The sequence below is a fragment of the Scatophagus argus genome, chromosome 11, assembly GCF_020382885.2.
Source record: "Scatophagus argus isolate fScaArg1 chromosome 11, fScaArg1.pri, whole genome shotgun sequence".
NCBI classification, from domain to species: Eukaryota; Metazoa; Chordata; class Actinopteri; family Scatophagidae; genus Scatophagus; species Scatophagus argus.
The window spans coordinates 1,476,377-1,503,064 of NC_058503.1; the positions used below are offsets into that span (position 1 = coordinate 1,476,377).

Consider the following 26,688-nt stretch of genomic DNA (forward strand, 5'->3'; position numbering starts at 1 on the left):
TCTGAGCTCAATCAATTTTAAAGGGAAATAAGCTTAATGTGTTTTTCTTCTGCTGCACTAAATTTCCTTGGCCGACCACTGTGTCTACGATTCTCAGCGTTGCCCATTTCTTTGCTTGAACAGCACATCTTGAAACCTCAGTCTGCTCTGAAATCCTTGACTGGGAGAGACCTGCAGTATAACTACCTTGTGTCTTGTTGCTGTGCTCAGTCTTGCCATGGTGTATGACCTGCAACTTGAACCTTTGTTCCACAACCTCACCTTGGAGTCAGAGTTTGGCTGTTCCTCACCCAATTTTAAGCCTCCTACACAGCTGTTTCTGTTTCAGTTAGTGACTGTGTTTCAACTTACATGTGAAATTGATGGTCATTAGCACCTGTTTGGTATAACTGGTTGATACACCAGACTATAATCCTACAAAATCCCTAACTTTGTGCAAGTGCACCTATAAGAACTGATGTTGGTTGGAAGGCAAAGGTTAGTAACATCAAATATTGATTTGATTTAGATTTTCCTTTTGGTTGCTCACTTTGCATTTTGTAAACTGATAAAAATAAACAATTATTATTTATGTTTTTTTGTCAGAATTCTTAATTTAGAGCATTTTTTCCACATCTGCCTAAAACGTTTGCACAGTACTGTATAGGCACTATACACTAACAGATAGAGAATATTCTCAGCAGTGTAAATATCGTCACATCAAAATTCTAAATAATGTTTTTGCGATTAAAACTGGAGCTGGAAATCCTCTTCTGGTTTGGAAATCTAAACGTTGCAGCAAAACTGACTCCACCCTGTTGGAGATGTCATAGCAAAGACTTGCAAAGCCTCACCTAATGGTAAAATTCATGCCTCCAGCTGTTGGAGCACAGGTTTGACACAAGCAAGTGGAGGTGCTACTGAAACATCACACCATAGGGTCAATCCACTGCGATAATTTCCATGCGCCATCTAAGCTGATTTTAAAATGTGCCGTAACTGCAGGTTCCTTACTCTTAAATAATTCACACCGCATGTTTTGGTTAAAAACATGTGTTATAAACATATTTATTAAGCATGAAAATACAACAATATTGTCCCAGGGGGAGTTAGAAAAGAGAATTGATCAAGCTAGTCTTTGTGACCATGTGTATGTCTGGGTGTTCACCAACCTGCTCCTCGTGCAGCACCACCTGTCCATCCAGAGGACTCCCAAGTGGAGCAACAGTGACAAAGGGCTGCCAAACACCACTGATGGTCCTGGGAAAGACGTCATAAAGCTCCATGCACTGAATTGTCTCTCCGCGCTCCTTCATGGCATACAGGGACACTGGGTTACACGTAGCCACGTACACAACATCTGCAAGATAAAAACAGATGGAAAGTGTGATTGTAGTTCATTCTGTTATGGACTGTTTGGAGTCTATATGTGTGTGTTTTAATTGTTCTGTAAATATGCCATGTCCAGGATGGGTGGGGTCCCTGTAGAGCCCACTGTTGCAGAATCACTATCACTTTTAAAAATTCAAAAAAATGTAAATGTTTTTTTTTCTCAAGATCACATTTACATCGTTACTGGGTCTATTGTTTGTCCTCACAATGCTATTGGATCGAAGAAGTGTTAGTTTTGGTCATCTGGCCATGAACTCGCACTCCCTGCAAACTTTAAGTTGAGCTCATCTCCTTTTTTTTGCATGACTCGATTTGTCAACATTCAACTAAATAAAATTCCTTAAATATTTTGTTTTTGTATTTATCACAATGTCTAGAACACACACATATTTGGTTATTTTGGAAAACATTCATCAAATTTAGAGCTTGTTTTGTCTATGTTGTAATTTTACAACATTGGGCCAGAGCGGTAGTCACAATAGCCTGTGCTCCCTACACATTACATAAGGACACTGCACTTCTCACATGGTCACAAATTGAAAAAAAAAAGTAGAAATTTAAAGGGTTAAATTATTCCTTATAACTAAGTTGTAAGTGTGCTTTTCTGTTAAATTGTTACTTAGTTTAGCTTACACCATAATTAAACACAGGAATAAATTTGAATTCTATAGCAGTATCTGAAACTTCCTGTATCTTTGTAGTTTTTTGTTGTTTTTTTTTTAACTTCTAAACTTCTAAGTAGCAGTTTGTAGCAATCGGAGATAGACAAACAGGTTCTGAATGGCAGTCGTGGATCAGCGGTTAGGGTGTCGGACCCGTAACCGGTGGATCGCTGGTTCGATTCCCCGTACCGGTGTCCATGGCTGAGGTACCCTTGAGCAAGGTACCTAACCCCCACTGCTCCCCGGGCGCTGCACGCGGTCGCCCACTGCCCCGGGTTTGCTGTGTGTGTGTGCACGTCACTTGGGTGGGTTAAATGGCAGAGCACGAATTTCATTGGAGTGAGTTCCCTCCAATGACAAAATATGTCACTTTCATCTTTCTGGATGTTTTGGGGGATTCCATCTACACCTGGAAGGGACAGGTGTGAATGGTCTTGAATGTGAACCTGTAAGTGCTCTGGGGGATGCATGCGTTCCTTTTAGTATGATAAGTAGAGAGCATACTAGGCCAGCAAGACAGTATTGTTTGAATGTAGTGGAATTCTGATTAGCATTTGCATTGAAATGATAACACTTTGATGGATAATACTTAGATCTCTACCCTCGACACATCGTCTACCACTCTGTGTATTCTTTCAGTTTATCTACTACAATATAAGACCCATATGTATCATTCACATATTTAATCTTTTATTATTTTTTTTTACTTTTTCCATTTCAGAATGCAACCAGGGCAGAAAGGTCATCTATTCAGTGTGTGATTGCTGTAGTCTAAAATGGAGAGAGCTGGAGATTCTGAAATGGACTCAGATGACATTGATGCAAGTGACTCAGAGAATAAAGGGCAATGAACAAAGAAAATCACCAAGCCATTGACTGCCCAGCCAATGATGATGTGGACATCAAGCACACCAACCAAAAAAACACACCGTGCCCCGTGACAGCTTTCGCTGGCTGAAAAAGGAGTTCTGCGTCTTTGATGTGTACCAAGGGAGTGTAGATGGAATACGACAAGCCAAATCTGAACTCGGACTGTCAGGTGATGTTGTGATGAAGCTCACCTCCTCACTTCCACAGGGTCAAAACTACAAGATCTACACAGACAACTACTTCACCTGTGTCCCATTGGTAGTCAAGCTCCTAGAGGGTGGAATCCATTACATGGGACTTTTTCCAATATTTTTATTAATAAACACTTATTCATAAAACTATGATTGTTGTGTTATTATTACTCTTGATATATACAGTTATGGGGCTAAGTAAGCAATGAACCCTGCAAATGAATGCTTAAATGTTCTGTATATCTGCTCAGACAAAGTGAGTACAAATACAAAAATTCTGCTCCCAACTAGGCCCAATGTTGCAATATTACCCCAATATTTCCCCAAAAACTTATCAAAATGTAAAAAAAAATGAAAAATCTTTAATTTCTACATCAGAGGCCTCCTGAAACAATATCTGAGAGGTCAATATTTATTTTATTTTTGGGGGGTGGGCACTAGAAGCTAGCAAACCACACAGTGCAGCAGTAAGTAAAGATGCATAGAGTGTATGCACGTGGTGCCACAGCAGGCAGAAGTCCACTAGTAATAGTGTTAGTGTGAGAGAATACCATCTTTGGTGGTGACATCACAGATGATGTTGACTTCATTCATGGGAATCTGCCAGTGGGCTTTCTCTTCAGTGAAACTCAAAGCCCTGCTTTCCTGTCTGTTGCAGGGGTAACCCTGAACACGCAGAAACACAGGGCCCTGGAAACATAAGACACACTGTTACAATAGTGCACACATTAGGTATGAAAACAACACAGCTGTTTAATGTTTATGGTTGAAAGTGGCTGGATTCAGATCACACAGCTACAGCTACCACAGATTCAGAAAAGATTCATGCTAAGCTGACACTACACATGAAACTGCAAGGTTTTATGATGATGGTCAGTATATCAAACGACTGAACGCTCCTTCATACAGAACAGCAGCTGTAGTCAGCGTAAACTTATGTCAGATGTCACATGGATCTCAAAGATTTGCAACAATACAGCAAATACATAGCATACGGCAGAGCGTTGGCACCTGAAACATAACAGCCTCACAAAGAAGCAGTGTATTTCAGCACAACAGCATAGATCCTAGAAATGTAATACCTTGATGTCTATAGGGTGTGTCTCAGTGGGACAGAGCAGTTTGCGGCGAGCGTTGCCACCTTGGTTTATTGTCCAGTAGCCTGTCATCTTAACCTCTGGCAGGGGCAACCTAAAGATTGAAGGTCACATGTTGACAACTGCCTGGTAATGCCATAAAAAATGTGAATTCCTGAGCTATTGATATATCAGGCTGAGGGTAAGAATGCATATTAGTGCTGTTTGTGTGTTTGTGTTTTTGCTGGCACAGATGTTGCTGAGTTCTAATTAAAAAATAAATAAATAATGCAAGTAATTAATGCAGTTCCCAAGGGGCTCACCAGAAAAAAAACCCTTCAGATGGAAGCTGTATTCTGTTCTGAATAGGATTTCTTGAAAACAGACTTTGATATGACCCCACTGTCTAACGTGGGACAAATGTCTCTGTGCGTTTGTGTGTGTGAATCCCTGCTAAGCTTGTTGATTCTGACCACATGTTTACTGGTCTCCACATGAATCACAGCTTAACGGACAGCCCTCTAACCATAAGTATGGTTGAATGGAAAAGCAATAAGATAGACAAGATAAACTGTTTCTTGTTACCCGTTTCCAAAGTTGGAAATCAAGAGACAAAATACTATGCTTTTATGTACATAAGTTTCTGTGAGACCCCAAAAGCACCAACCTCAAAACATAAAAAAATCCACTGAGCTTGGATGATGTAAGCACAGACGTAATGGGATATACAGTATGTCACAAAAGTGAGTACACCCTTCACATTTTTGTAAATATTTTATTATATCTTTTCATGGGAGAGCACTAAAGAAATAAAGAAAGTAGTCTGTGTGCAGCTTGTATAACAATGAAAATTTGCTGTCCCTTCAAAATAACTCAACACACAGCCATTAATGTCTAAACCGCTGGCAACAAAAGTGAGTACACCCCTAAGTGAAAATGTCCAACCTGGGCCCAATTAGCCATTTCCCTCCCTGGTGTCATGTGACTTGTTGGTGTTACAAGGTCTCAGGTGTAAATGGGGAACAGGTGGGAAATAATTTTGGTCTTATCACACAGACTCCTCATGCTGGTTACTGAAAGTTCAACATGGCACCTCATGGCAAAGAACTCTCTTAGAATCTTAAAAAAAGAATTGTTGATCTACATAAAGACGGTCTAGGGTATAAGAAAATTGCCAACACCCTGAAACTGAGCTGCAGCACGGTGGCCAACTCCATACAACGGTTTAACAGTAGAGGTTCCACTCAGAACAGGCATCGTCATGGTCGACCAAAGAAGTAGAGTGTACGCGCTGAGCGTTATATCCAGAGGTTGTCCATGGAAAACAGACGTAGGAGTGCTGTCAGCATTGCTGCAGAGGTTGCAAGGGTGTCAGTCTGTCAGTGCTCAGACTACACGCAGCACACTTCATCTTATTGGTCTGCATGGCTGTTGTCCCAGAAAGAAGCCTCTTCTGAAGTTGATGCACAAGAAAACCCACAAACACTTTGCAGAAGAGAAGCAGACTAAGGACTTGGATTACTGGAACCATGTCCTGTGGTCAGATGAGACCAAGATCAACCTATTTGGTTGTGATGGTGTCAAGCATGTGTGGCGGCAACCAGGTGAGGAGTAAAAAGACAAGTGTCTCATGCCTACAGTCAAGCATGGTGGTGGGAGTGTCATGGTCTGGGGCTGCATGAGTGCTGCTGGCACTGGGGAGCTACAGTTCATCGAGAGAAACATGAATGCTAACATGTACTGTGAAATACTCGAGCAGAACACAATCTATCTCCTCTCTTCAGAAACTGGGCGGCAGGGCACTATTCCAGCATGATAACAACCCCAAGCACGCCTCCAAGACGACCACTACCTTGCTAAAGAAGCTGAGGGTAAAGGTGATGGACTGGCCGAGCATGTCTCCTGACCTAAACCCTATAGAGCATCTGTGGGGCATTCTCAAACAGAAGGTGGAGCAGCGCAAGGTCTCTAATATCCACCAGCTCCGTGATGCCCTCATGGAGGAGTGGAAGAGGATTCCAGTGGCATCTTGTGCAGCTCTTGTGAACTCCATGCCCAAGAGGGTGAAGGCAGTGCGGGGAAAATAATGGTGGTCACACAAGATATTGACACTTTGGGACCAATTTGGACATTTTCACTTAGGAGTACTCACTTTTGTTGCCAGCGGTTTAGACATTAATGGCTGTGTGTTGAGTTATTTTGAAGGGACAGCAAATTTTCATTGTTATACAAGCTGTATACAGACTACTTAACATTGTAGCAAAATTTCATTTCTTTAGTGCTCTCCCTTGAAAAGATATAATAAAATATTTACAAAAATGTGACGAGTGTACTCACTTTTGTGACATACTGTATAATCTATAAAATCAGTTATGTTTGTTCAAGGAAAATACTTGTTTCTGCCTTGCCCTGTTTCCATGACTTTGCTTAAAAGATTTCTAATTTTGAATTTATGAATGGTATAAGTCAAAATAAATCCACAGGAGACAGAAGAAACAAATATTTTCCTTTATTTAAAAGACAAAGCTGTACATAACAAGAAATTAAAGTGGGTGCTGGAATCTTATCTTTCCCTTAGAGGAAAGGTGAGGTAATATGAATAATTTAGACAGCCATTAATTTCACACTTCAGGAAGCAGTGGAGAGACTTCGTGGAAGCCTCAAACTTTGAAACCAGCCATAGAGCTAAAGACAATATCAGCTGATTTCAAGCGCTTTGGAATTTCATTCAAAAATATGCAAAATCAGAAACTGAGGTCTAACAGGTACACTCTCAGCAAGGGGGTTCCAAAAAGTTCTATACAGTTATAAGAGCCCTAACAAGAACCACTTGCCTCTGAGAAAACACTTTATCCTGACAAACTTCTGGGAACTTTCTTTAAAAGGCAAACTGCTACAACAGCAAATTGTAAATTTAATAAAACAAATAAATCGTAAATTTAGTTAATTTTGGATATCATTTGGATATCAAGACAATAATGTCAGAAAAATGCTAAATAAAACTAATTCAGCAAAAAAGCATCTTTCTCTTGTCATCACAAGGTGATATACATTTAAAATATGTGACAACAGGTTATGCCTCCTATAGCCTCCTATTATGGTGACACAAACATAATTAACTAGAACCCCCTAATAGATTTCCATTTGGAACCCAGAGAAAGCAATCCACTAAGCAATGAAAAATGGTTCTACCAAAAGGACCATTAAAGAAGAAAAAGAGGGTTCTACTCGGCACCTCCATTTTTTTGAGAGTGTATGACATTATAAGTCACTGTCAGGCATACCTGTATCCTTAGACCTCAATCTGTTTTACAAGCTGCATTCTGGTCCTTCCAGTTATTTCAAGTTATTATCAAAATTAAAAAGAGAGTCTGTGGTGGCCCACTGATGAGGCTTTGCAATGTCATCACTTTAATGAGATTCACAGCATAGCCGGGTCGGCAGTCAAGCCACGCCCACTTATTATCCATCGCCCTCCTCCAGCCCATTTCTGACTGGTCTGCATAACTGTGCGATACTGTGTCTGTGCATTAGTCAGGTACTGTGTGTGCATGGATGTGTCTTTAGTCTGTGCGTGTTTGTGTGTCCTTATAGCATCCTGTGCTCCTGATGCCTTACTCCTTAGCTAGTTTGACAGAGCTGGGCTTGGCTCCAATGGGAATCCCATGTTTGTGCAGTGCTTCAATCAGAAGCTCTCGCATGTCTTTGTTGTACGAGTCAAAGTCGAAGACATTTCGCACCACGTTGGCCAAACCCTCCTCAGGGAATTTCTGTTGGGAGCAAAGGGAAGGGTGGAAGTGAGAAAGGGTCGTTGGAAAAAGGGAAAAAAAGAGAGAGCAGGGAGAGAGAGAGAAAGGTAAGGTGGTGAAGGTAAAAAGGATGAAGAATAAAGACAATGTGGATCGTGAGAAGAATGACGGAAATAAAAAAAAGGATAACGGGGCAGGGAGGGTGACAAGCAGGAAAAAGAACACCAAAAAAAACAAAAAAACAAAGATAGGATGAAGAGGGTCACAGAAAGACAGAAAATAATATGATTTACAAGACCCCAACAGGGGACAGTGCATGGACAGGCTGGAATAAGACATGAGGTAACTCATCACTCGACTCGGACCACAACACTGACAGATCTGTGTAAAGAAAAGTCATTTTTCTCTTGCTGAGGCAGCTGCTATTAGCCTTGCTTATTGTGTGATATAGTATAATTAGAGGAGTCATATCCTTAATACGTTTTTTTTGCATTGCACGGTAACTATGGCAATAAATAAATAATAATATGGATAAATACGTAATAAAATGCAGAGAAACAGAGAGAAACAGAAAAGTGAGAACAATAAGACAACAACAAACAATGAATTTAACTGCACAAAGTCATAACGATGCAGGAAACACCTACACAAGATATGTGCTTAAAATACAGAGGACAGATTATTTGCAAGCAACGGCAAAGCGTCCAAACTAACTTTCTGACAATTCTGCAGTTCATTTTCCATCGAAGAAGAACATGTTCAGTTTCAGCATTACTTTTACCCCACAGACTCGTGTGTCTATGATCTTAGCGCTAATCATGAAAGATAAGAAATCAAAAGATACCACTCTGGGCATTGGTGGCCCTAAACAGGCATTTCTTCTCATTTTTGACGATTTTGTTAACTAAGCAAGTGTCCCAGTAAAGCCTTAATATTGTTGGTGCATACAACACAATGTACAAACAATAAAGGAAATGATAGAGCTTCAATATCCAGTGTAGATAAAGAATAGATAAATTGAAGGAACATGATAAACTGAAAATAGCTGCAGCTATAAATGTGATGCAGTCCTTCACTTCAAAAATTTTTCATTTTTTCATTTCCAGTACTATGTCTACAGGATCATCTTCTTAATAGAAGCTGTAATTGAGTGTTTCATATTTGACAACCCTGGATTCTGGGACACTATGAAGATCATAATTGCACTTTCAAACCCTCGTACTACAACGTATTTACACTGGTGAAGCTATATATTGCTGCACAGTCAATAACAACCTCATCCCAAATATTTACAACTAAGACATAAACTGAATTTAAAGAGCATTCGTTTGGAAATGATGTGGTTCCCAGTTACCACAGAAGTATATTTTTGACCAAATAAGAAATGGCAATTAGTTCCTACACTAAGCTACTCCCTCAAAAGAAGCTTGCATCCACTAAATCATCCTGTATCTATCCCCCTCCTGCAGATGTCGATGGCGGTGGTGGTGATAGATGACAGAACACAGTGGCCATTGGGGAAATCAGATGTTAGGGCTGGTCCCTCTGCAATGAATTATTGATCTACAGAAGTGCAAGCTTGAATCTTTATTTCCCTTTTCTCAAAGGACTGTTCCTCTCGTCTCTCTTTGTTATTTTCTCTGTCTGGGCTAAATAGTGTTTACATTTTTAAAGATCTAAGAGCACACAAAGACAGGGGGACGTGACAACCCTGACCATTAAATACAATGATGAATGAGTGGAGATACTGCTTACTATTGAAACCATACAACTACAATGGCTAAGCAATAAAACAAAATAAAAAATGTGGCAGCCATGGGAACAAAACAAGTCTGTTAAAACTGTCTCTTAAGGAGAAGTTTTGTTCAGACGAGCATCATTTTGCTACTAAGCTCGTCAGTCACTGAGAATAAATACAGAGATTTGCTCTGAAGTTTTGGGTAATTTCACGTAGATTTAATCCACAGTATGGAAGTAAAAGAAAGATGTTCAACATGAAGCATTTTGTTTTGATGATGTCAGGCTACCAAAGGACACAGAAGGAAATGTGACCATAGTCACAGTATGTGCCAAACTGGACGGACGTTTTGGGGTGCAAACTTGTGGGTTCTAAATAGTGACAGATGTAGGAGGATCAATGGTGAAATGGGTGTGTGGAGGGTGAGAAAAACTGACATGAGGGTGGGGTACTTTGACATTAAAAGTATGGTGATAAATTCTTTGAGAACATATATAATGTGATAGATGATATGCATTTTTTTATCAACCCCATACACCAGATTTATTCTTCAGACTGAGGATTTCACAAACCAGCAGAGATGGCCAAGTAAGTGTAGGTGAGGGAGCAAACAGAGTTCATGATGGCTGGAAATTATATCTATCTTCCCTGAATTATCTATATGGATATATATAGAGATATATATATATATATATATATATATATATATATATATGAAGAAGTGAAGTGCCTTTGAATTATATGAATCATGTGTCTTCTTACCTGGAGGTGTTTGACAATGTTGACCACCTCTCGAGTAGAATAGGGGTAGGTGATGGTTCCCTGGTCAGCCATGGACCTTAGTTCTCCAAAGGCAGCCACCAGTTTTTGCAGTGTTGCATCAGGAACATTGGGGCCGTACTGTTTAAGCATAGCCAGCTCAGCATGGGGCTTTGGATTGTCCACAGCATGGCAGCTAAAAATATCACCTGTTTGGAAGAAAATAACTAGTCATCACTAGTATACCTGACTGTGAGCACTTTTACTACTTCAAACACGTAAGAGTAATGACACAAACACTGTTGAAGTGTTTATGAGTCCATAGGCTTTGCCATATTCCTTTTCATTAGCCTACTCTGTCACTATAGTAGACCTCCGCCCAGTGCACCAGTGCAGGAAAAGATGCTCAGGCAGGATGGTCTTGTTTTCTTAGGCTGAAACAATTCCTTCAGTAACCGATTACTAGACTTTGATTGAAAGAATGCAAAGATACGAGGAAGATAAAGGAAACAGCGGATAAAAATAGCTTACGACGAAGAAACGTTACCCTAAATCTCCTGACGGTGCTCACTGCGATCAATAAACAATTAGTTCTTCATTTAAGGGCCTAAATTTCTTTTTTGTATATTTATTATCATCCTTTAATAAAACAACTGTATTTTTAATCAGATTACTTGATTAATCAAAAGAATAATTCTCAATAACTAAAATAATCTGTGTGTATGGCAGACTGAGCCAGAGACAAGAGGTTTATCATTGTAAACTCCAGTTCTATTTGGTTAGCACTCAGCATAGAGTTTGAGGAGGTGCCCACTGATACCATCTGGTCCTGCTGCTTTCATGGTGTTCACATGATAGCCCTGCTGATAAAAGGGTGATAAGTGCGAAAGGTGCATTCACTGACCTCTGCTTCACCTGCTTTTCTTTGCCTCAAAGCAGGCAAAAAAAAAAAGTTCTTTAGCTCACTTGCTCGAGACGTACCAGCACAAGAGGGGGAGGAATGCACAGTGCTTACACCATGCACTCAAGAGTTCTCTGCTGAAACTCCAGTTCCACTGTCTTCCTGTGGGTCTTGCCTCCTTTATGGTTCTTTATGCTTCATGTTTCCAAACTGCAGTCCTGACTTGTCTACAGTGAGTGTGTGTTCATTGGCATCCTGAGTAGTTCTGATAACACATGGGTTCTGTTCATAATAATTTAACTGTATTTTTGGATAAAGTTGCTTATGTTGTTTCACTAATTAAATCATCTCTATTCTCAATATCTTCTCCCAGGGCTGTAACTAACAATATATTTTTTTAATTGATTAAATTTTTTTTATTATTCTAAATATTATTGTTTTATTACTAAGGCAACACAATTAGTTTATTCAAAATAAATATTAAAAACCTGTTTGATTAATATTAATGTATTTTATTCCTTGATTTTCTTTCAAGTCAAGTAACAACAACAATCTGAACTGGAGAATCTGAATCACATGGATTTCTTTCATTATTGGAGGAATACGCAGTTAAGATAATCACTGGCAAAGGTGATTTTGTATCAGAGTCGGGCAAAGAAAATAATTGAAAGGATTTACAGTCTGTGAGTGAATTTTTAATTCGAGCCTTTTTCTCAGTGGTAATAAGTAAGTAGTAATAGTTGTTAAAGTAAAGAGAAAATATGAAACGACTGAACAACAACCTTAGATGATGAAACATTTCATTACCACGATAGCAGTGGGGCAATGAAGAAACATTTATATAATCACTTTAAAGTGAGTTCTGTAAACAGAAACACATTCTGTGTGTTGATAATCTGCCTTTCTACAAACACCGACAGCAGCTGTAGTGCAGTGATAAGCCATTTTGTAGAGCTTAAGCAGCACCACATAGTTGGGTCCGTCTCTAAAATACTCCTACATTTAAGATGATTGTGAGCAAGGTTTGTTAGCCGCAGCTTGTTCTCCATGGCAGAACAATGACAACACAGCCATCTTACGACTTCAATACAACGTGCTGGTGCATGTAACGCAAGTCAGTGAATTTCCGTCACCCTTGCCCTACTTCCTTCTCTACTGCTTTATTTATTTTAGCATCTTACTTCTAAATGCACGAGTTTGTTATTAAATAAAAGAGAAGGTTACCAGTCCTCTGTCACAAGTGTTGTGTGTAGGTGTGTGTACCTAGAGCTCCAAAAAAGTCATTGCCAAGGAAAGGAAAACCAGGCCGGTTAGCCAGTACAAGCATCCTGAAGTCTGGGTGCATGACAATGATATTGGGCCTCCCCTCAGCTTCATGTGGATCTTTGAAGGAGACACAGTCGTAGTTAGCAAAGGCACTCATATTTGCTTTTTTGTTTTTCCCCACTACCATGTTTTAATTCTATTTGGTTTTAACTGATTCGTGTTTGATACACACTTCTGCTGTTCTGATAGCATCAGCAGGTTTGTCAACTTAGTGTCAATGAAGTCTCAAGGTTCTGTTTATATTGCACTGGAAAGAGGAGCCTCTCAGGAATGGAGAAGCTGTAAGCAACTAGTGTGATTACGTGGGACCACTTGGAAAATATACAAGTTTACAGTCCAGTGTGATTAAAAATTTACTGGTACCTGTCCATAAATGCTTTTATCCTAAGCCTCCTCTAGTGGGCTACATCTGATGTTTTATTTGTTTGTCTTCTAGGACATCTAATCCTCACCTCATCCCTTTAATGGTCCTACTTCTATCTGCACACTGTATCTGGAACATGTCTACTGTCGAGACATTAAACCCTGCATGTGCGTATGCATGTGTGTGTCCGTGTGTGTGTGTGTGTGCACCTGATATGATCCTGCGCCCATCGGCCAGAATCATCTCTCCACTCTCAACCAGGGTTTTGAGGATGCAGGTAACATTAGTGGGGGCTTTGTCGGCCTCGTCAATCACTAATATATGACCCAGTTTCACTGCCTTCACCTGAAAACATACCAAAAACACACCAAAATGTACTGTAAAAAGTTTTTGCTGAGCCTTTTGTTTGATGGATCTCCATTAGTTAAGAAGAGGCATTGCACATAACAAAGACATCATGTTATTGTCAGACTTTACTTGGTGAGCACTATGTTATTATAACATTGGTGTGTACTATGGTGTGCACAGGTGTGTAACATGAATGTATTAAACATGCAGGAGACAATTCTGGAGAAAGATAGTTGACTGGTGTGTCCCATACCCAGGTCATCAGAAATTGTTGGTATGCCAGCTAGTATATGAACAAGAGCATCACTGTTAAGAAAAGCCATATTTTTTTACTTTTATACTGGATGTAAATTGTAATTAATAATTGTAAATCCTGTAAAAGTGGCCATAAAGCAAGTGTGTGTGTGTGTGTGTGTGTGTGTGTGTGTGTGTAAGGGGGGGGGGGGGGTTAATAACTAACCAGAGGTGAGTCCTCATAAATGATGATGCCATTTTGGACAGAAGGCTGCAGGGTCAAAGTCTGGACAGTTGTATCCCTAGGGGAGCAAAGCACAAGATTACATACACAAATGCATAATAGGGCAGCGACATTGTAGCTATTCATTTATAAAATCAAATTGCACTTTTTCTTTCATTGCTATAGTATAGTTCAATTATAAAATTTCCTTGTGCAGCTTGACTTCAAGGTTTCTCCGCATTTAAAAAAATCCTCTGATTAATTAATTCCTCTCTAAGTAATTCATTGATTCCAAGTCACAAGCTAAGGTAATACCCGACATAATACCTGCCTCCCAGGCTGTGTGAACGTGAGTGTGAGTAATAGTGTGTTTGAGGCTAGGTCAAGTGTAAAGTATGAAGCACAGAAAAGCAGTGACTTACGTCAATAGTGCATGGTTCCCTCTCAGCTAATTCATCACAACACACATCATATGAGATATCAAGACCCTGCTTGGCCTCTTAAGTAATAGTGGCAAGTTCGACTCTTTTTACTGAATCGGATTGTTCACTCTCGAACAGTAAATTGAACGACTCTTTTTTTGAGTCATTTCGTTCATTTTTACAGCAGGTGGCTATGTAGCCCTCTTGTGGGCGTTGTAAAAAGGCCGCAGTTCACAAACACTAAATACTGAAGGAAACATAACTGACAAAGATTACACAAAATGCCAAAGCAATTCAAACTCATGTGAAAACCTGGGAAAGCAAATACACACCACAATAAAGTGACTTGTGTCCTGCATCCTCCCTGCCATTGTTGTTTAACAGCACGACAGTGACTATGTAGCTGTCACGTGACAAATGAACGAGACCGATCCGAGAACGAACGTACTGCTGGCCACACAGCCGAGCTGTGAACGATGAACGTGAACGATGAACGAGAACAAACGTGCAGCCTGAGCTGGCTGTCACATGACAAATAAACGAAAGAACGAACCGTAATGATCCGTGAACGAACTGTAATGCTTGCTGCTCGCCACACAGCCTGAGAGAGAAAAGGTACTGCATGAAAATGAACAAGTCGCTCACTGAGAGGACTCATTACTCCCGAGTCATACAAAAGATTAGTTCATATTGAACGAATCGTTTACGAACGACACATCGCTACCCTTAAGGCGTAGGCGTGACCTATGGTGACGTATGCAAGGTCCCTCCTGAACATACATCTGTCACAGTCTCCCTTAGCTCTTATGCTTGAACCTCACTTTGAACACCTCTACTAAGACAACTTAGTTAGCTACAGCTAGTTAGCTGTTTATCTATTTGGATACTGCCAGCTCAAAGTTAGGTTACCAAACCCTGTTAGTGTTAACTAATGCTGGCTTAGTGTGTCTGCCCAAAGGGCGCTGACTTTGAGTTTTGTTTAGTTCATAAGCTTTGTGCTTACAATGAGCACCAAGCCTAAACAGGCTTGTTCTGTTGGAGGTTTTCCACAACATGAGAGCACTGACTGAGCCTGAGGCTGGTGCATTTTGCTGCCAGCCTGGGAGCTCAAAACTGGAGAGGCAGGTCACATTGGTGGAGAAAGTGGACTACTCCCATACATCATGATCTCCTGCTCTCTTAGTTGAAGGACCCAATTTCATCTGAGCATGGCAGCAAGGAGCTATTGGTTGAAGCATCCACTGTTAACTGAGCTGAAAATGTCGAGTATCTTGAGGAGTTAGTGGAGTGTGACAATGACATGCTGAACCTTGCTGAGTCAGCTGGTGAGAACAATATATTGTTTTCACTGTACTGCATTGCAGCTGAGAAACTGGAGGTGGACTGGCCCTCTTCTCTACCGGCTCAGGACCGTCATGGATTTTTTCTTCCGTTTGAGCCAACAGTGGTCAAACACTGCCTGCTCTGGTTCCCAAACTTTGTCTTGGGAGTTAACTTCAACTGACTACCCATGTCACGGTGTCTGACTATGGACAGTATTAGGATATGGACAGTGCTGAGAAAGTGGTTTGGTCAATGAGTTACATTCTTTCCATGCCCCATTGTGCAGCACTCTTTCTAGGCAGAGGGATGGCACAGAGACACCTGCAGCTGACTCTCTCTCCAATAAAGGGACATGGGTCGTTTATTTGTGCCTTGTAATACTCAATTTTAAGCTTCACATCAACCACCTGGAGGTGCTCACAACTTTCTTAGTTCTGAAGCATTTTCATCATTGTATCATGAAGTCTCATCTCTGAAGTGGAAATGATATTGCCTGCTCTGTAGAGGGTGCACCGGCAGGGTCTGTCCCTGATCCTGGTGGCTCCTTGGTGATTGGCAAAGTTGTGGTATACCTAGATAATCAAACTGCTAACAGCAAGGTACCGGCAGCTTCCATTCTGCATGGACAGAACTGTTTTGGCTGCATGCTTTCTTGGTCCACCTGGATGTGGCCCAAATTAATACTTAAGGAGCTTCCCCAAAGTATGGTTTCAAAAATCCAAAATGTGAAGCCATCATTCACTATATGCTAATAAATGGTGGGCGTTCAAGTAGGACCAAAATGTATTCCTATTTTGGTGCTCTATTGTGGATGTTATGATCTTCCTTCATAAGCTGCTAGATAGGGATCTCTTGCTTCCATGATTAAGGTTTATATACAGTAGCTGGTGTATCTGCTTGTCATATTGGCTTTGATGGAGCAATGCTAGGCCCTCAACCTCTGCCTCTTGTTTGTTTGTCTTTTTTGCCAGTCTCGCTAGGGGTAATGTTCTGTCTGAACACAGATTTCTCACTGGATTGTGCAGGCTATCTCCTTGGCATACAAAAGCAGAGGTCATCCATTGCCTCACGATGTGAGGCATGTTCAGCCAAGGGTATGGCAACATAAGGCCTTTGTTTAAAGGGGCATCTGTGACTGATTTCTGTGCTGTAGCCAAATGGTTATCACTGTAGACTTGTTTGGTTTTACCATTTGGATGTGAAAGTCCCTAAGATGATTCGTTATGTCCTTTCAGCTGGGTATATTATAATGCACTAAAGTATTGGTGGTTTGATTATGGTTTGGGGGCTGCTCTGTGGGGCATGAATACATGTCCCACACTATGTGTGTTGTACAAAGTAAATTGACTGAAATGGAATGAAACAGACTACAATGACTGTTCCCAACACTTGGTTGCCCTGCTGTGCTGCTGGGCTCAACGTAGAGTGACTGTCAAACTGAGGGATGAAAATGATGACAGGTGTACAGGTCTGGTCTCACATACATCACCACAGGTCATGTTCCTCGAGGTTTGAATAGAGGTGTGTTCTGTCAGGCCATGCAGGGGCATGCACTATATGTGTTATACTTTGTTCCTCTCCTTCAGGGAACAGAGATGGAGACAGATTTTTTTTCTTTGCAGTGCTGCTAAATAGCATTTAATCACCAGATGCAGGCCAGTGAACAAGGCTGTCCAAAATTATCCCTTCCTCTTTCTCTGAGCATCTCTCTCTCTCTCTCCAATCCACGTACCAGCCCTCCTTCCAACACCCCTCGATTTCTCACACTGTGACCCAGGAACTGTCCTAGTTTCCTTCCTGGCTGGCTGGCTGCATCTCTTTTGCTTTTCTGAGCCACATCTCTGTAGGCTTTCAGTCACAAGCTCCCAAAAGCCATGTGCACAGATCTTCCTGCCTCTGCTCTGGTCTAATATTAGCTGCTGCTACAGTAGCTAACCAGGACACATAAATGCTCAGTTCCACTTTGACTTTCATGAGACTTTGACGAACTACATACTCGCACACATGCAGGCCAGAAGGAGAAACTGGTTGTTTCTACATGCGGATGTGCTGTTGATGTTTGACCATAGATTTAATCTTATTGCTCACCATTAATCTGAACTGAATCTTTTAATTGCATTACCTTAGTTCTTTATGTTTGTAAAAGCAAAGGGTTTTATTGGCATTCTGTTTGTTGTCCATCTCCTATAAGAAAGTCACTGACTCTGAAACATTGCCTTCTTATTAGTGCCAAGATCAATACAAGACCCATCTCTACCTCTGATTGATTTCAGCTACATTTAACAGCGAGGCCGATTTCACAGCACACTGATCTATGGATGAGCAAGCCTGACCTAATTTTCCTGAAGTGTGACTGAGCAAGTATTTATAGATGCTGTGATTTCAAGTTAACAAGTACTTCTTCAAATGGCTCTCTGTTAATATGGGCACGTGAACTCCTTGTTCTGGTGAAGGATGGCCTAATTTACTGAGGACCAGAATAGTTTTTGACACCCTTAAATGGGAAAGAGAAAGTGCTGGCTGCTCATATTTCTCTCAAATAGGTTTGTTCATCTGTAAAAACACATGTGATTATTACTCCTGAAAAGCATTATAGTTTGCCAACTACAGTTGATGTGGGCAACTATTTGAAAGCGCCAGTAAGAGAAAGATGCATCTTTAAAATGCCACATGGGGCTGAACATGAGACTGTAAATTTTTAATGCAGGAAAATAATAGAAAGTCCCTTCAATGATAATGTTATTGATATTGATAAGGAAACCTGTGATCTGTTCTGCAGCTGGTGATTCATATGTGAAAAACACTATATATGAACACATATGTTAGAGGCATGAGCTCTCTGAATGGAACTGAGCTGAAAAGAATTGTAAAGACCCTTTTATTCCTTCTTAAAACAGAATGGAAAAAGTCAGAAAAAAGGAAAGCTGCCTGGACAAACTCAGAACACTGAAACAGGATTAAAACAGAGAATAGTGACTGACATTCCTTATAAGCTATTTTTTATAGGGGCAGAGGAAAACGTGGCAACTTGGATCTTTTAATCTCTCAGCTTTTTAGTAAAGCATTTACTAATAAATATTTACTGTACACTTTGAAATAACACTGTGATTCTCCTCACCTGTGGAGCTGCAGGTATTCTCTGGGCCTGTTCAGAAGGTGCAGGAACCTGTCCACTATTTTATTCTTACCCACGCCCTATGGAACAGCAAAACAAAAACAAAGCATTGAGCACCAGCACAATTCAAAGAAATCAGTCTTAATGCACCAACCGGAGATAGAGATGTATTTATTCCTGCAGAGCCTGCCTTTCTTGGATGGTTGCTGGGTCTCTCTGTCAGGTGTCCAGCAAGTTGTTCTGGTAGCTCCTAATGTCTAAATTTGTAAATAGCTTCTCTTGCTCAACTCTTTCAGTGTGTGCACATATGAACATTAATGCAAAAACATGTGGAGTACCAGTACAACATGTTACTTTCACTCCCTCCTTTCTCCTCCCCTTCTCCTTGCCCATTAGGAGAGACTTGGGGCACAGTGTCCCCAAGGAGGTGCTACATGTTTCCTTATGCACACATAAACTCTGAGCCAGTGTGTCTGGAGGGTGACATCAGGGTGAAGCGAGCTTGTTTCATAACTCTTCCCTTCACACTCAAACAGGGATGACATGTGTCACCTACTTTATTGAGATCCATTGCTGAGAAAAAAGAGAGAGATCCTCTCAGAAAGCACAAGTATAAGCTCTGCTTATTCTGCATGACACCAAAGTGGGATCATGACAGTGATCATGACTGGACCTCTACAGATAAAAGCTCTTGAGGCCCAGTATCAATAGGGCTCTTTACGGGGACTGGGGGAATTTCAAGTAAAGCAGGAAGCTGAATAATTTTCCATGTCACTCACCTGGTTGCCCACCAAGAGGAGGTGCTCTCCTAATAGAAAGTCTTTCAACATGTCTTCCATTACCATCATGTGCTGCAGAGAGATTTAAACAGACAAACGTTAAACTGGGTAGCTCAGAAATTCTAATTAGTTTTATGGACACAGGGCAATTCAACCCAAACAAGCTTTGTGGTGAACTGCACTTCACGTTATGAAATAAAAAAAAAGTTCTCTTGTACCTGTTTGAAGATTAAATTAATATCAAAACAACATGGGTTTTGGGCACCCCGATGGCTCATCTGACAGAGCGTCCCATGCACTGAGGCTGAGTCCTCAGCATTGGCCCGGGTTTATTCTAGCCCATGGCCCTCTGTTGCATGTCTTCTCCTCTCTTTCTCTCTCTTTCTCTCTCTCTCTCTCTCACAAGTTTCCTGTCTCTCTCAAGCTGGTCTATCAGTTTAAGACTAGAAGCCCCAAAAATAACAAAATAAAATAATTACATTTAAAAATACAGGTTTGTGCAAAAAACTGGAGGTTTAAACCCACCCCCCAACATCCCTGTTCCCCATGTGTTTTAGAACTGTAATTTTACTCTGAAGACAGAAAACACATCATTCAAAAAGTAGGGCATCCTCCGTACCCCTTACTCTCATGCAATCTCACCCTCTTCCACTCTTATTTCAGTCTCTAACGCAAGCAGGCAGAGGAAAAAGGGCAGAATGAGGACAGAGAGAAAGAGAGTGGCAAAGAGATAAATCTGGGTCACATGGCGTCATCAGTATTTCCACAGAATCAGAGCGTAGTTTTCTTAGCTGGGATCAGACATGAGACACCAATGTCACAGTTTCACCTGGTAAAATCTAGCATATACCTCACATGGGCGTGTTATTTTATCCAAAATTAGCTAAAATTAATTTATGTGCTGAGCAGAGCAGTAGCTGATAACTAACAAAACATCAGCAGCCATACATACTTATACAAATTTCTTTAGAGGCTGCAACTAACAAGATGGCCATAACCTGGTCATTGTACGACATAGTAGCCTATAGTTATATTCTTTAATTTGCTATAGTAATTTATGTTAATTGATTAATAAACATGATAATGAAACTAAAATATTGCATTTGCAAGTTAAGTAGTTAAGTTTCAGGTTGCTGTATTTTGATATGTATTTGATGCTCGAAGGTTAAGTTGCATTTAAAGAATCAGAACCTTGGAGAGTTCAACACTGCTCAGACTTGTCTTTACAATCAGTTCTGACAACTGTGCTAATATAATGCATAACGTTGCTGCTTTCCAGGTCAGGTCAGGTCGGGTCAGGTCAGGTTGGGTTCCGGTGACTGATTAGTGCATATTTTTGCAGGCAGGGTGGTGTGGATTGGCACACATAACAAGTCAGGTGGGAGTGGGGATTAAAAACCCTAATCAACACATCAATTTTCTGCCTCTTTTTGCATCGAAGGTTCACAAACATTGACAATAACTGCATAAATGAACTGCCATTTTATTTTTGGTGTCTGGACAGCACAATCCCCAACATACCTGACCTCCTGAAGGAGGGTTTTCCAATACTTCATTCCTGTTTGGGCCACCTAATTCTCTAAATGTTCACGACTCCTGTATCTGTCCATTTGTATGAAGTATGTGCTGTACTGTTTTCTTTTTCTTTTCCTGCTACACACACCAATGCAGTACACTGCTGAACTAAAGTTAGATTACTTTCTTATCTAATAAAATCCATCAATAACAGCAATCAGAGGTCAGTTACAGTGTGCTGGGGCAGATTCTAGAGCCAGGCCAGGACTGAGATTAACATCTCTCAGACGCCAATGTATCTGAAAATGGCCTTGCAGGAAAAACAAAGAGCATGGTCTTGGAAAATATCAGATAATACCACAACATCTTAATCATCTTTCTTAATGAAATACTGTCACAAGGAAGAAAGAGGAATGATTCTAAAGGGAAAATACCTTATTTCAATTCAATTCATTTATATAGCACCTTATACAATCAAAATTGTCTCTAGATGCTTTACAGAGACCCAGAGCCTGAACCCCTGAGCAAGCAGACAGTGGCAAGGAAAAACTCCCTTTTAACAGGAAGAAACCTTGAGCAGGACCTGGCTTGCAAGGGAGAACCATCCTGCTGATAGTCGGCTGGGTGAAGGAGGAGAAGAAGAGGTAGACAAGACAGAGAGGATGAAAGAAAGAGAGAGAGAGAGAGAGAGAGAGAGAGAGAGAGAGAGAGAGAGACAGAGAGACAGAGAGACATACATGCAGTAATCATCATGAATTACAAGGACAGACACGACAGGTTGTTCAATGAACTATGAATATTGCCTGGAAATGAATACACAAAGCAATCTTTCTCAGTCTGAGAGAAAAAAAATATAGATATTATTTATTGTTTCTAATCTGATTTGTTGCCCTTTTGAGATGAAATCTGGGACATGTCCTGGAAATATATTTTCTGTCCCTGTTTTCTAATCACAAAATGATTGGTTAAATGTTGTCTTACAGTTACAGATTTTGTTTAGACTGACATGCATCATTATTTATATTTGGTTGCGAGCTGTGTGTGTAATTACCTGGGGATTATCATAGAAGAGGACATCTGGAACCTTAATTTTGTCATTGGGGTTGTAGACAGGAGCAGATACATTGCCAATAGTCAACACACCATCCTTTACCATACCTAGAGAAATACATGAGAGGTGGTCACTGTGTGTGTGTGTGTGTGTGTTTGCGTGACAGAGCGAGAGAGATTTGACACCTTGATTTGCCTCTTTAGTCTCTGCACTTAGGACTGAGGGCTTAGATTACCTCAGTTTCTAAAAAATGCTGCTGTCATATTCATATTTTGATATTAAATGACTAAGTGAGTAATACTGATGGCACATATTAACATTACTGTCATTTCCACATTAGCACAGGTAGCAACATCTGATACTATCAACCATATGTCAAGTGATCAGTACGAAGAGCAGACTGTTTTTCTGAAATATATACTGTATGTCTGAAGGGTGTTTCTGCTTTCCATCATTTTTTTTTTTTTAACTGTGAAGTTCTGAACTCAACTTCAGGGCAGGCTGCAACAGGATAAACACATAAAACATCTGATGTAGTATTATCTGTCAATAACATTATTAGCCCAGCAATGTTGATTGGCGCTACAAGCTCTCACACACTGATCATGAAATGCACACAATAAAACATTCACATGATGTTTATTTTAAATAGTTATCTGTATTTGCAACTACGGGATGTATGACCCAGGTGAGAGAAACCGGACTGATTTTGACAAGGCTAAGCAGAAATTGTTCAGGTTTGTATGGTTGCATTAAGGATAATTAATCCTACTTTGGAACTTGGAAAACTGACAGATGCATCATGTGTTATTTCTGCTAACGGAACTAAAACATCAATGACTACAGAAATGAAGAAAAAAAGTGGCTGACTACAACCAGAAGTTTTTAATCCTATGTGACAGTGCTCGTATGCTGAACAATTTTAACATATGATCAAATGTGGAAAATGATCTGACTTGAAACTGAAACACAGTTTATACTGCAACACTGATAATTATTCAGTGGGTGGTCTAACATCAAAGCCTCAACCTAAGCCAGGAAAAAATCCTAAAATAGCAGCAAAATGAATAAAATAAAACGCATTAAGAAACACTGAGTAGTCGAATAAATCTTATCTGGACAGCTGTCCGAAACTTACAGCTGAAGTCACGAGTGTCAGCAGGATATGATGCGTCCTGTATGGAGGAGTTGGCAAGGCTTTTTTCAAGAGAGGCTCGGGCCAGACTGGGCAGGAACCTGAAATGCACACTCACACATTTTATGGCTGGCACACACAATCTTACAGCATTAAAAATCACCTTGTGTGCATTTTTAATCCCGTTTATGAAGTAAAAAAAATCAACAAAAGCGTCACATCATCATCAGCAACACAGAGAAAAAAGGAATTTGAGTGAGTGTGAGTGTGAGTGTGAGTGTGTGTGTGTGTGTGTGTGTGTGTGTGTGTGTGTGTGTGTGTGTGTGTGTTTGTGTGGACCTGGAGAGACAAGCCTTATTGACAGCATGAGCGATGCTCTCCTCAGGGTACTGAGAGAGACGGCGACAGATCCTCAACAACTGTCTGGTGGATAAAGACGAGGCCAGAGACTGCGCCTGAACACACACACACACCATACACCAATAAATTGCTTAGATCACACACACATATACACAAATTGGTAAGACCGGCACTTGCACTTACTGTGGGGTCGTTTGTCTTGCGTAGACTGTGTGTGAGGTGCAATAGATGCTCTGCTCCTTCCTTTGGAACACAGGGGGTCTAGAAAGTGAGAGAAAACAAAACTGATGAAGGACAGGATCTACAGAGGGAACGAAGTGCTAGGAGGTTAACTACAGAAATTCTGATCTAGAATTGATTTTTTTTTTCCTCAGTTGATGCATACACTGCCACCACGTTGGGTACAACTAACTAATTTGTGGTGCTGTTGAACTGTATTGCATGCTTGTGAGAGTTTCCTCCAGATGCTCCAGTTTCCCACATCATCAAAACATGTACGTTAGGTTAATTGTTTGGTCATTGCCCTCAGCTGGCTCAGAATCAGAGTCATTCTCTATACGGTGCAACACCCCTGTAAAACAGTTTCACATAACTCTTGTCCCAATGTGGTGCATTTTACCCTATTTCCCTTAAAAAGTGGTCCAGTCCAGTATTATGGTAATATTATCATCATTTGGTTTTGGTGCCAAGAAGGCATTTGATCATGAGGAGTGGGTTATAATCTTTATGTGCTCAAAAAATCTGGATTTAGTTCAAGATACATCTTCTTCTTTCTCATTGGCGGGAGCCTGAACGAACAGCAAACTGTCCCATATCTCACTCCGTCCTAGGCAGGACTGCCCCTTGTCTCCTCTTCAATTTGCTCATATTGGAAAGAGTCTTCTTCCCATTGCCCTGCCCCCATATGGTTACAACTGGAGAGCTTATGTTGTGGCCCTGCTCTGCTCAAAACTCCCCCTATCTGAACCTATATCCAGGTACACACCAGGCTTTCTTCTAAGATCTGGATACAGTTAATACGATTCTTTTTGCTCAAGGACTTCTCAATTTCAAATTTATCACCTACTTTTATGGACTGTGATGTTGTCTTTTTGCTGTCCCCTTTAGCTTATTGGTTTTAAATTGTAAATTTCCTTTAATATTTTATGTATTTTGATTTAAATCTTAAACCTTCTTCACCATTTGTCTACTTATATTTTATTTATTGTCTTCTATTCATGTACAATTTGTCGGTTTTGTTTTTAATGATTGCTAAGCACTTTGGAAACCTGGTTTTTGAAAGGTGCTAGATAAATAAAGTTTTCATTTTTTTTTAGATTTTGGCATCTCTGTAGTTTTCTATTAACATCCTCCTCTCATTTCCCATCATAACCACCCAGCACTGTTTTAGCATCCCTTCTGAAACTTTATCCACATTCCAAAGGATCTATTGGGAAAATGCATTCCTTTTTAAACTCACATAATATGAGGAATCAGCAGGAAGACTATTTGAGGACACTTTCGATAGTATATGTTCCTCTTCAGTTTGCTTACAGCAATTATCTAGAAAATAAAGCTAAATTATTCACACTTAGTGCCGATCCTCTGAGCGACACATGCAGACAAGCACCAACCCCTCTTTCACGTATGTTTTGGTTTGGCCCAAAACTGAACAGTTTCTGGAAATCAGAATTTAAATGTTTATCAGTCAGTATGTTTTGGAAGTACCCAGAGAACCTTCAGCTGTTGCTACAGTACTGCAGGAAGTCCACAAGTTTGCATCTCTTTTAGCTAGACAACTTACACTGCTAAAGTGAATGGAAAAACAAACCTCTCCAAACACTAAGCTTATCGATCAAAGAGTTTCAACATCATTTGCTATTCTACAAAACAGTGCACTCAGAAATTTTATGACATATGTATTGACCCTAATTTATGTATAGTGAACCAATTTTTTTTGGCACATTGATTTTTTTCTTTTATTAGATGTTAATGCGATTATTTATTAAATCGATTCTGTTGGATTATAAATGTACAACAGGGATGAGAAAAATATTGTGTTTATGTACAGTATCTGTGTTTTATATGACTTCTAAATAAAGATAACTACAGCAAAATAAATAAATAAAATACAAGGCTAAAATGTCTGAAGATGACCGGTTATACTCAACAAAAATATAAATGTAATACTTTGGTTTATGCTCCCATTTTTTACAAGCCAATTTAAATGATTTAAGACTTTTTTTAAATCTATACAAAAGACATTTCTCAGTGTTCTTCTCACAAAAGACAGACATGAAGAAAAAAATTCATCAGCAACTTTGCACAGCCACTGCAGAGGAGAGGAGCAGATTTCCACAGGTCACAATCACCACTCTGACCAACTCTCTGCGACGTGTCGCACTGCATGAGGCAAAGCGTGTTCGCACCGGCTTTCTGATCCACGCCTCCCGATCACTAAGCAGGCATGTGAAGTCTATAGCTCAGTGACTGACAAAATGTAAACTGCACATTTTAGAGTGGCATGTTATTCATGTTATTCAAACAGCACCTTGATATCTTGACACTGTCAGGTGGGTGGATTATCTTGACAAACGAAAAGAGCTAACTAACATGGATTTTAACAAATTACTGTTTTAAATCAGAGAAAAAAAATTGTTGTAAGCATAAAAAAGCCTTAATTTTAGAGAGAAGCTTCACCATATTTGAACCAAAGAGTCAGCATGCCAGAGACCGTCCTGTGTTTTAAATCATGCTATCAAACTGTGCAACACCAAACAAGGCCTGTAAGATACTGCTATGCGTGTTATTGTGTGTGTGATTCCAACAACTTGTTAAAATTACACCTAGCATCACTGCCAAGTCACAGTTTATTTAGAAAAAAAACTCCAGAGTCCAATTTTTCTTCATCAGAATAAGTGCTTGGAATATGTTCCAAATGAACATGTTTCTCACGTAATAGCTTCAAAACTGTGACACTCTGCACAGAAGCTGCCAAGCTTCCCTTCCCTCATCTCCAACTATCAAACACACGTAAAGGCAACGTCCATGGTACAGCAGTGTTTCACACGTGGAAGCTTTCGCACCTCTGACAAAATAATTTGCAACTGTTCAAAAGCTCTGAGGCAAACAAGAGGAAAGAAAAAAGAAATTAAAGAAACAGCAGGAAACAAATAACAGTTATTGATGACATTTCT

The 26,688-nt window shown here is 40.2% G+C and overlaps 1 protein-coding gene across 1 annotated transcript in view; it reads right to left on the reverse strand.

Moving 5' to 3' along the window:
* The window catches only part of vwa8 (von Willebrand factor A domain containing 8), a 79,032-nt gene that overhangs the window by 26,267 nt on the left and 26,077 nt on the right, over positions 1–26,688 (reverse strand). Inside the window, exons 16-29 of the mRNA XM_046403826.1 lie at positions 23,696–23,773; positions 23,492–23,607; positions 23,156–23,253; positions 22,018–22,124; positions 19,452–19,523; positions 18,676–18,752; positions 13,816–13,891; positions 13,217–13,352; positions 12,581–12,700; positions 10,420–10,625; positions 7,789–7,940; positions 4,177–4,285; positions 3,646–3,784; positions 1,152–1,339 (exon numbers count right to left, since the gene is read on the reverse strand). Coding sequence (XP_046259782.1) covers positions 1,152–1,339; positions 3,646–3,784; positions 4,177–4,285; positions 7,789–7,940; positions 10,420–10,625; positions 12,581–12,700; positions 13,217–13,352; positions 13,816–13,891; positions 18,676–18,752; positions 19,452–19,523; positions 22,018–22,124; positions 23,156–23,253; positions 23,492–23,607; positions 23,696–23,773 — 1,674 coding nt within the window. The remainder of the gene's footprint in view (positions 1–1,151; positions 1,340–3,645; positions 3,785–4,176; positions 4,286–7,788; positions 7,941–10,419; positions 10,626–12,580; positions 12,701–13,216; positions 13,353–13,815; positions 13,892–18,675; positions 18,753–19,451; positions 19,524–22,017; positions 22,125–23,155; positions 23,254–23,491; positions 23,608–23,695; positions 23,774–26,688) is intronic.